Below are 11,086 nucleotides of genomic sequence, written 5' to 3'. Positions count from 1 at the left end.
AGATTGAATTAAAAGATGCTGTAATTTCATAAACCCTAAGAATTGGAGACAATTGAACTGAACAATGCAGAAAATCTTTTTAAGATAATATGGTTCAAAATTGAATATAACAAAATTGAATATAATCAATTATGATGGACTTCTAAATTTTGAAAAATAATAGATTGAACTCCCTTAAAATTCTATTACCATGGTGAATTGTGTCATGAAAATTTATTATGCTGCTTAAAATTTTGCCAATATAAGCCAATAAAAACTAATAATTCCCAAGAACCTTGGTTTTTTTTCAAATTTTTATTTTTTGTTTCGGCCTGCTTCTTAAGGAAAACTGACATCTGCTTTCATTGATTTTTTGAAAAACAAGTCAGGGAAAATTTGCGAGGAAACTTATCGGATATCCACCAGATTTAAAACTCCTTAGCGTTTATAGAGTGACATTTTTTTGAAAATTGATTTGGGGTGATATTTGAACTCGTTTTATTAAGAAAAATTGAATAAAACTGACCAAATTTGACATTATTTGACATTATCTACAACAGCTTCATTAGGTTTCAATTGGTTACAAATGACCAAAGGTTAACAATTAAAGAAAAAAACTACCGAAAATAACCAGACGGCGACAAAGCGAAAACAACTTGGCAGAAACTGTTCCATTCGAAGTTTTTTTAAATTCAAAAGTAAATTCATAACACATTCAGGCACACAAAAACTTTTTCCGCGGATCAAACGACGCAACAAAAGAATACTACGCCGATTTAAAGACAGAGGCGAAGCTGCGATTTGCGAACACAGGCGAGGAAAATGCTAAAAAGATATCTGAACAGGCAAAACAAAATGCAATCAGGAGAAGGAAAAGATTAGAAATACACATTGGGAAAGCTTTTTGCTCAGATGTGGAGTAACACGTTCTCCTATCTGGTCAACGACCACTAGTTATTTTACTTCTTACAAAAGTCGTTAATAATCTCTAGAAAACAAAAGCAGTCAAAGTTTCAAAAATGATCTCTAAAACAAATAGGGTGAACATATTAAATAGGGAAATTCAAAGCGCCATGTTAGCTTGATTGAAATAACAGGCTCAAAATCAACAGGTTAGTTTTTGGAAAAAATAACGTTCCAAAAAACGGGCAAAGTTTCAAAAACACAGGGCATAGCCGCTTACACAGGGAAGATTCGCATAATTGTTTTTTTTCGGTTCAACCCCTAATCTCGAAGCTTAATTTGGCAGGGTAGTTTTTGAGAAAAGTCACAAAGTTTTAAAACAAAACAAAAAGGTCAAAATTAAGCAATGATGTAAGCCGCATAAAAAAGGAAATCCTCGCGATTTGTTCATTTTATTGAAACATTCATCTCAGATTTGCACATTTAGTTTTTGAGAAAAAGAAAAATATCAAAAACAAATAGGTCAAAAATCCACTTCCGAAGGCCGTAGAACGTGGGGTAAAACAAAAAAGAAATTTCTGCGAAAAGTGCAATAATTTTCCAGAGCGTTGCATAAAAAAACATCAAATACCATACAGTTTCATATTACGTTGTTTCAACAGGACCTTATAACCAAAAGTAAAGAGGCAGCATTTGCTATTAAATTGCTTATGGTTAAAAAGGCTTAGATATGATTAGATGAAATATACCAAAAGTGCCACCAATGAGCCTTTTCTTTGCTACTTAGATCGGAAAAAAGTATTTGTAATATTACGCAACGCTAGGCTTGTGTAATGAAGCCGAAGCCTATAAAGGGGCAGAAATTGAAAAAATTCAACAAACTGAGTAAAATTCGGTCACTTAAATCCATTCCGTTTATAGGGCGACATTACAAAATTGATTGAAGGTGATATTTAAGCACACTTAAATACAATTCGGATAAATGTGATCAAATTGAGATAGCCTAAATAGTTTGCCATTCATCACCAACAGCTTTATGAAGCTTCAGTTGGTTACAATGATAATAAGTCAGCAATTGTAATTTTTTCTTGAAAAGCTTACTTTCTGAAAAATTAAAGAGCTCTTGGTTTAAAAAAACAAACGTTAACAAATCATCGTTTTAACTTTAAGCATCAGATTAACAAATCTTATGAAATGTCAATTGCGTGTATTGAATCAAATTAAAACTAGCCAAGAAGCCATTAATGGATGTTTCCAGCAGTAAAGTGTTTTTGGCTTAGAAGACTATGGGCGTTAACAAAACATCGTTTTACCTTCAGCATCAGTTTTAACATCAGATTTTAGCTTTACATCAGACTAATTACCGTAGTTTGATAACATTACAAAGAATAAAGTTTTTGAAAAATGGTGCTTATTGACAAAAAAAATTAACTAGAAAAATTTCATCAAATATTATGAAACGTCTATTGCGTGCTTAAAATTAAATTCAAAAATAGCCAAAAAGCACAGAATATGAATAAGTCAACAAATGACATTTTTTCTTGGAAAGCTTACTTTTTGAAAAATTAAAGAGCTCTTGGTTTAAAAAAACAAACGTTAACAAAACATCATTTTAAATCTAAATATCGCATTAACAAATCTTATGAAACGTCATTGCGTAATTAGAGTCAAAATCAAAACTAGCCAAAAAGCCATTAATGGATGTTTTCAGCAATCTAGGGCTGTACAATCGTAGGTTTTGACAGTAACTGAAAAATTACAAAAGTCGAAAATTGAGATATTCGAATTGAGCCAGCACTTAGGACGAGACAGTCTCATTCAGAAAAAATCGTCCATAAAAATTAAATTTGTTAAAATTTACTGCGAAATCGTCCGTCTAGAAACTCGATTTCAAACTTTTAGACAATTAGATGAATAGTAGTGTTTCAAGCTCGAGTTGAAAATGCTTTCTTTTTTAACCTCTAAAAGCTTGTTAACATTTGACTGACCAACTTAACAAAACTTCTTAGGATGATTTGGTTTCATGCTATCTATAACAACAAAATATGTTATAATCAATTGTGATAGAGTTATTAAGATTGAGAATAATCGATTAAACTCCTTTATTTCTCCATTAACATAGTGAAATGGGTCATGAAAACTGATTATTTTCGTGAAGTTTTTTGCCGATATAAGCCAATAAAATCTAACAGTTCTCACAAAACGTTGCTTTTCTTCTTTCGACATTTCATATTTGTTTCGGCCTGCTATTTAAGGAAAACTGAAATTCAATCTTATTGATTATTTGAGAACAAAAGTCAACATTTGTCAGAGAAAAGAAGGAAAAATTATCAGGGTAACTTTTTGGCTGTTCACCGGATTTTAGAAAATCTGTTCCGTTTATAGGGCAAAAATTATTTCAAATTTGATTTAGGGTGAAATTTGAGCTAGTTTAAGTTAAAGCACTTTGGAAAAAGGTGACCAAAATGAAATAGCCTTGATCGCTCGCCATTATCTACCTACAGCTTCATGAAGTTAAGCCATATTAAGCTAAATCAAGCCAAGGCCAAGTTAAGCTTCATGAAATTAAGCCAAAACGTATCAAGCCAAAACAATTAGGAAAAAATCAACAGTCCGAGTGGTAAAAATCCAAAAACACAATCAACTTAAAAAGTGCGGATGAGAGAATAAAAACTGTGTTTCCCCTGAAACGAAGCACAAGCGGTCAAGTTGATAAACAGTAGGCTGAAAAAAATTGGGCCGAAAAAATTTTTAACCGAAAAAAAAGAAGAAAATACGAAGTCAAGCCAAGTAGAATTACAAATTACAGGAATGCATCAAAGAATAAAAGCCAGTTGGAACAAAAACGCACGTAACGAAACAAATAATTCCAAAATGAGGCAACTAAGCCGACAAATAATCGGCCGAGAATTTTATTTGAAACGCAAATACTCCCGGAAAATGTGTTCCTGGTCCGAATTGAACCAAGGACATTTGCCAGGCATATAACTTTCCTCCAGGCTAAGTAGGCCACAAAATCTCAGGACTTTGAATTAAATATGAAACAAGTCACCACGAGAGATGAGTCCAATGAAAGACTAAGAAACTGGTGTTCTCGCATCAATCAATTGTCAATCAGCGGATATCAGCCATCAATAAGCAAATACAACACATTCTATTTAACTGATAATGCTAAAACACAGAAGTTTTTGATAAAAACAGGAATTGAATCGACGACCTGCAGATTAAAAATCTCAAGTTCTCAGACTTGCGCCTTATTCGATTTTAAATCAGCCAGCCTTTCAACCAATGAATCAGCAAGCAATCGAACCAAGGACAATACATCAGAAAAACGGAAAACTAAAAACAAGTGCCACCAAAAGAGCCAACAAATGAGCATTTTGATTTCCGACTTAGCTTTGAAAAAAAGCTCGTTATAATACACAACTCTTCGATGGTGTTTAATAAAGTGAATCAGCTGTCAAGTTTAAGATAAATTTAGTAATATTTTTGACTGGAGAGTTGTCCGTCTAGAAACTATGATTCAAACTTTTAGACAATTAGATGAATAGTAGTGTTTCAAGCTCGAGTTGAAAATGCTTTCTTTTTTAACCTCTAAAAGCTTGTTAACATTAGACGGACCAACTTAACAAAACTTCTTAGGATGATTTGGTTGATTAGGTTTCATGCTATAATAACAACAAAATATGTTATAATCAATTGTGATAGAGTTATTAAGATTGAGAATAATCGATTAAACTCCTTTATTTCTCCATTAACATAGTGAAATGGGTCATGAAAACTGATTATTTTCGTGAAGTTTTTGCCGATATAAGCCAATAAAATCTAACAGTTCTCCCAAAACGTTGCTTTTTTTCTTTCGACATTTCATATTTGTTTCGGCCTGCTATTTAAGGAAAATTGAAATTCAATCTTATTGATTATTTGAGAACAAAAGTCAACATTTGTCAGAGAAAAGAAGGAAAAATTATCAGGGTAACTTTTTGGATGTTCACCGGATTTTAGAAAATCTGTTCCGTTTATAGGGCAAAAAATTATTTCAAATTTGATTTAGGGTGAAACTTGAGCTAGTTCAATTTAAACCACTTTGGATAAAGATGACCAAAATGAGATAGCCTGAATTGATCGCCATTATCTACCAACAGTTTCATGAAATTAAGCCAATTGAAGCTAACTTAAGCCCAGTTAAACTTCATGAAAATAAGCCGAAACCTATCAAACCAAAAAAAAAGAAAAAAAAACTCAGCAATCCGAGTGGTAAACTTACAAAAATACAATCGACTTAAAAAGTGCGGAGGAGAGAGTAAAAACTGTGTTTCCCCTGAAACGAAGCACAATCGGTCAAGTTGATAAACATTAGGCTACAAACATTTGTGCCTAATAAATTTTTAACCGAAAAAAGAAAATACGAAGTCAAGGTAAGTAGAGTTACAAATTACAGGACTGAATCGAACAATAAAAGCAATATGAAACAAAAACGCGCGCAACAAAACAATCAATTCCTAGATGTGGCAACTAAGCCGACAAATAATCGGCGACAGTTTTATTTGAAACGCAAAAATTCCCGGAAAACATTTTCCTGGTCTGATTCGAACCCAGGACATTTGCGTCCCAGGCATGTTCGTTACCTTCAGGCTAAGTGGGATAAGGAAGTATGATTTAATTATGAAACAAGTCACCAATAAAGATGAGTCCAATGAAAGATTAAGAAACTAGTGTCCTCGCATCAGTCACTTGGCTATCATTAAACAGTAGCCATTAATAAACAAATACAACAGATTATACTTCATTGGCAATGCTAAAACAATGAAACTTTTGATAAAACAGGATTTTAATATCACGACCTGCAGATTTACAGTCTCAATTTTTCAGACTTGCGCCTTATTTGAATTTAAATCAGCCTGCGTTTCAAACAATGAATCAGCAAGCGTTTCAAATGATGAAAATTTCGTTTTGAAGCTACTTCAAAAAGTATTGGTTTCGGAAGATTTCAGGTTAATTTAAGGAAGTTTTTCAAACGGTGAAATTTTGAAATTTGTCGAGTTAATTTTTCATAAAGTGAATCATTTGGTAAGTTTAAGATAAATTTTCAAGGGATGAAACTTGAAAATTGTTCAAATTGTTTCATGGAACGATGCGCATCAAACGACACAAAACGAGAATAATCAGCCGATGTAAATTAGGCCGGAATCTATCACACAAGAAAAATCAACAAAACCGAGTGGTAAACACGACGATCTTAAAAAACAAAAGGCAGCGTAAAAATTATGATTCCCCTGAATGGACGCAACTTTGTTCACTAAATTGATGAACACTAGTCCGAAAGAAATTTGGACCGAGTAAACTTTTTTAAGCAAAGAAATACCAAGTCAATGTAAGTAAAGTTACATTTTAGAGGAATGAGTCAACAAAAAAGCATCATTAAAAAAGCGCAGCGAAAAAAAAACTATTCCAAGATGTTGAAACTGAAACGACAAAAGTCGAGCAGACATAATTGGCCGAACATTTTATTTGATACGGAATATTTCCATGAAAATAAAATATCGCCTCAAATTAAAGATCAGGACAGCAATACCTTTTGAGTGATAAAAAAAATTCCGTCAAAATTTGCTAGTTAAAAAGTCATTTCTGAAGAAAAAAAACCACCCGAGCACAAATATTCCGTTACTTTCGTTACGAAAGTCGGAACAAAAACTTCGAATACTTCTTGCGAATCTTCCACTATATGTCATGTCTGGCACTAAGTGATATTTCCCATATTCGGGTTAGATTGCTGGTTAAGAAAAACCAAGACGAGCACAAACATTTTGGCACATAACAGGACAGTCGGAACATTGAGTACCTACACTTTCTTCATGTTCCAACTGTGAAATACGTAATACTGTATTCTTTGTTATGAATTATAGCAAAATTAAATGATGAATAAACAATAACTTATCAAGTCTTGTCTTTTAGACTCCACCTTCAAGTTCTTTTGTGAAATTTCAAACGCGAACGTTTCTACAACACTGTCGCGTTCTCCCGTCTTCTTCTTCGTCTTCACCAACAAATGAGACACCAGGAGTGAACACATTTCCATGTTCACAAATACTCACATCGTCAACGTTACTCCCTGCACAATCAGATGAAAATTCTACCGAACTGTCAGACGACAAGTTTTCATTTATATTCAATTTATTCACTTCTACTTCTGCGGTGTCCTCTTCAGTTTCCCATTCCTCGCTGTCTTCGTCGCCCTGTGGGTTATCCGACGAGTTCTCACTTCTTCCTGAGGAGTTCACAGAACTCATGGTCTGTTGAGATCCACTTACAACTTCCTCTGAAACCTCGGTACTTTCTTCCTCCGTGTGCGCAGTTTCGACTGAGCGTCTTGACTCGGAACTGGAAGGAGCAGTTGCTACTGGCGTGTTGAAGGATGGGACGCTGGATACCGTTACGTTCTCTGAAGCCGATATACTAAGTAATTCGCGACTGCTCTCGAAGCCGGTGATCAGCTGACCTCCGTTGTTTGCATCGTACACAATAACCTAGATGGGTAATAATTATGTATTATACTTGTATCCGAAACCTATAAAATTTACTAAAAGAAATCAAAAAATATTTACAGGCCACGTTTCAATTACTTTGTTAATGATCGAAATTGCGAATATGTAAAATCAGATTTTCATTTGATGGGGTGGAAAAGATTCCAATAGTTGGTCGAAAAGGCACAACGTACCTCAAATTTATCAGGCAAAGTATTTATCACTTATATTTCAATTTTAGTTATTAAGTTTTACTTGGTGATAGAAGTCGATGACCTCCAGTTGCCCTTTCATTTGGATCACAATCCAGTGCATGTCCCTCTCGTCTATGGCGCCACACATTTCCAGTTTCATCCTCTGTAAGTAAGGCATGCTGAATGGGACTAGAGCGAAGTGGGTTCCTTCCAGTTTGTCCAGACCACTCAAGTCCATGTCCAGCATGTGGTGACAGTTCATGATAATCTCCACTAGACCAGAGTCATCAATCTATGGCAAAAGTTTCGGTAAGACGCTAATACTAGATGATATGGTCCAGCTTTCTTCTTATTAACACATTTCATCTCACAACTCTAAGTTCAAACACCTACTTTTATATTATGGGATCTACGATTTACTAGGATGTGTGTGCCGGGCTTTGATAGAAAAGCACCCCTAAATCAATAAAATTTTTATTGATTTGGTATAAGTATTTAGCGGTTAAGTGGCAAGCGTGAGTAAATGTACGAAGCTGGAAAAAAATTAGCACAAAATTTTAAAAGAGAGAATACATTGACTCACCAAAGTGCACCATGCTATGTGAAAGTGAGTCAACAGGGGACAGGCAGTACCAATGTCTCGCACATTTTCATTGCTCAGCAAATCACATTCGGACAGATTGAGCTTCTGCACATTCGACAGATTTCCACAGCTCGTCAAAACTCTAAATCCATTGGATGACAGAGAACGCCCTGAAAGATTGTGCAAAATATAGCCGCCATATTACTGAGAAACTATTCAAATGGAATGACTGAGCAGGGTTGGCTGAAAAAAGACATCATACGTTTAACATGTTTTAAACGACGTTTAAAACGTCTGTTTTTTTTTCACTGTATTTTTTTCATGTGTCTTTTTTCAGAATTCTACAACAATTTTTCTACATTTTCCAGCTTAAAAAAATTTGATAAATTTATTTCAATGCAGTTCGATGTTTCAGTTCAGAAACTTGCGTTTTGCTTAAGAATGCTCAACAAATAGATAATTCTTATTGAACCATGTGAATTGAATTCAAATTGTTCTAAAAAAAATGTTTTTACCGAACATCTCAATATCGGTCTGTTTCTGAAAAAAGACTGTGTATAAAACGTCTTTTTTCAAAAAAAGACACTTTTTGACCAACCCTGTGACTGAGCGTTTCCATTAGCGTTGATTGCACATATTCCGAGAAGAACCTTTGAACTTGAAACAACTAAAACCCCCATGAAAAGATTTGCGCAAATACACCAAACCAAATTTGTAACACCCTATTAGCTAATAGAAATTCGTCGAACAGGCGGTCAGCGATGTAAATCTGGATTACAATGGCAACAAAACTGTGTTGATCATATATCGCTTCCTTTGGTGAAAAAAAATAATTAAATGCTAGTTTTTCAATTTCGATCGAGGCAAACTAAACTACCAAAAGCTAATGAAATAGAGCTGTGACAGAATTGTTAGAGGCCTACTATACCCTTTCGTAGCCCAATTTCTTCCAAACTGGTGAGCTGTGCCAGTTCGGGGAAAATGTTGTCGGACAAGGAGGAAGCGAAGTCGACTATTAAAGCTTTCAGCTTCACACACTGGCAAAAGTAAACAATATCAATTATATTATGCTTTATGCACCTACCTAAATCTAGGGAAGGCATTAGTTTTTATTTTTATCTCCAACAAGGTTGAATTTTAACGGGGAACTGAAATACGAACTTTACAAAGATACCAATGAAACGATTATTATTTTTATAAAACCATCGAGAAATTAATTGCATCAAAAGTACGATATAAATAAAATAAATTTCTAAATTTCGACAAAGATGAAATTTGGAAGTACGGGTATTTCGAAAACTCCAGAATCGAACTTTAAAAATAAAACTCAGAAACTTGCAGCAAAGCAGCAAAAAAACGAACGAAAGAAAGTAAGAAAACGATCATAACTAACAATCAAGCAACCAAAAACCTGAGAAACCAGACCAAACAAGAAAACATCTAATTATACCTAGGTATGCAGATTATGATGAGCTATAGATGTGTGACTAAATTATAAGAAATCAATAGCGAGCAGATATCTGGAAACAATTTCGGAAGAAATCTGGATCACTGGAGCGAGTGAAGAACAGCATATCAAGCTATCTCAAACTTGTAACTAACCAAAATGGCAATAATGACTGCTCATCTAACGGGTTCGACGCGAAGAAATCAGAGAGTAACTTCGAAAAACGTTTTTCATATAATCAATCCCCTTTTCTCCCTCAAACAAAATCCCGGGTACTATGACCCATCGGAAGCTTCTAGAAAGGATTTTATTGCAAACTTAGGGTTAGGCATCAATATAAAACTGGTGCATGACTTTTAGTGCAACTTAATACACTTCTCCAAAAACAGCTAAAACCCAGCAGCTATCAATTTGTTTCAAAACAGATATACAATTCTTCCGAATTAGTTTTGTGTTCTCTTGTTGCAAATCATGTCTATTGAAAATTTTGTTTTTCTTCCTGTTGCTGACGGTTAAAAACCGGTTGTCTTGTGCGGTGTTCTTTATAACTGCACTCTAAAAAGAAAAAGATGAGGCGAGTGAATTATGCGTTGTTTAAGCTTTCAAAAAAGCTTCGACATAAATTGAAACGAGAACCTTTAAGCTTCATTACTCGTAGTATGGACAGAAACAAATCAGTTCCCAATGATTAAATCACAAAATACCCAACAAAATAAAGCCAAGAGAATTGGAAAAGAGTCAGTGAACGCAAGGAACTAAAGAACAGATGACCTTAGAGCTCTTTGAAGTTCAAGAACAATTTAAGAATGATATTTTTCGATAAAAATAACCCAACTAGACAAAAGTGAATCAATTGGTAAAATTTTATTTCTGCTGGGACATCTGAGAATAAAATCCACTTTCGAAACTAGCAGTCGAATACATTTTGCGACCTTGACTTTTGCGGTTCGATAGTGGAATGCACCTTCCTTCTGACAAAGAAAGTGAACTGCACTTAGAACACAGAGAACAAGCAGAGTGGAGTTTCGCGTCACTTGCGATGCAACGCACGCATAACATTCCAAAATAGCGACTAGAAATTGAGACAGAAAAAACAATCGAAAAAAAAATAGTTTGGAAAAGGATAATTTCAGAAATACAGCCGAAAAACACAAGCACCAGTAATTAAAAAGCTTTGAGTATTTACGAAGCGGCCACTAAGCTGTCAACAAGTGGGTAGACGTCCATTGAGCGAGTGGAAAACAAAATGTAAAAGAAAATCATTTCATAAAAAAATTCAAATAAGATTTAAAATTTTTGAATCTTGCAACACAAACTATGAGAACTTTCAAAAAAAAAATCAATCACTTTTTTGCCTCAGAAGAAACACAAATAAAAGTAACTAAGCCGATGAAACATGAGCCCATACCATTTCGGCAGAATAAAGCTTTAAAGCGAAAAAAAAACTAAAGAAAAC

At 34.3% G+C, this 11,086-nt stretch overlaps 1 protein-coding gene across 1 annotated transcript; it reads right to left on the bottom strand.

The window, feature by feature from the left end:
* Positions 1–6,749: 6,749 nt before the first annotated feature.
* Positions 6,750–9,286, bottom strand: LOC134844797 (uncharacterized). Its single transcript, XM_063861613.1, has 4 exons — positions 9,112–9,286; positions 8,184–8,353; positions 7,662–7,892; positions 6,750–7,409 (listed from the first exon to the last, which is right to left on the bottom strand). Exons 1-4 carry the CDS (start codon positions 9,284–9,286, stop codon positions 6,867–6,869), a joined length of 1,119 nt encoding a protein of 372 aa, XP_063717683.1. The 3' UTR covers positions 6,750–6,866.
* Positions 9,287–11,086: the final 1,800 nt, after the last annotated feature.

The sequence above is a fragment of the Symsagittifera roscoffensis genome, chromosome 4 (assembly GCF_963678635.1).
Source record: "Symsagittifera roscoffensis chromosome 4, txSymRosc1.1, whole genome shotgun sequence".
NCBI lineage: Eukaryota > Metazoa > Xenacoelomorpha > Acoela > Convolutidae > Symsagittifera > Symsagittifera roscoffensis.
This window is presented reverse-complemented; position numbering and strand designations above follow the sequence as displayed.

Bases quoted from the DNA above. Each gene is read 5' to 3' on its own strand.
- LOC134844797 (XM_063861613.1), bottom strand. From the start codon at position 9,286: ATGCCTTCCCTAGATTTAGGTAGGTGCATAAAGCATAATATAATTGAT. The intron at 8,354-9,111 runs GTATAGTAGGCC...ACAATCTTTCAG, and splicing joins AGAAATTGGGCTACGAAAGG to GGCGTTCTCTGTCATCCAAT. The intron at 7,410-7,661 runs GTAAAACTTAAT...TTACCCATCTAG, and splicing joins TCATCGACTTCTATCACCAA to GTTATTGTGTACGATGCAAA.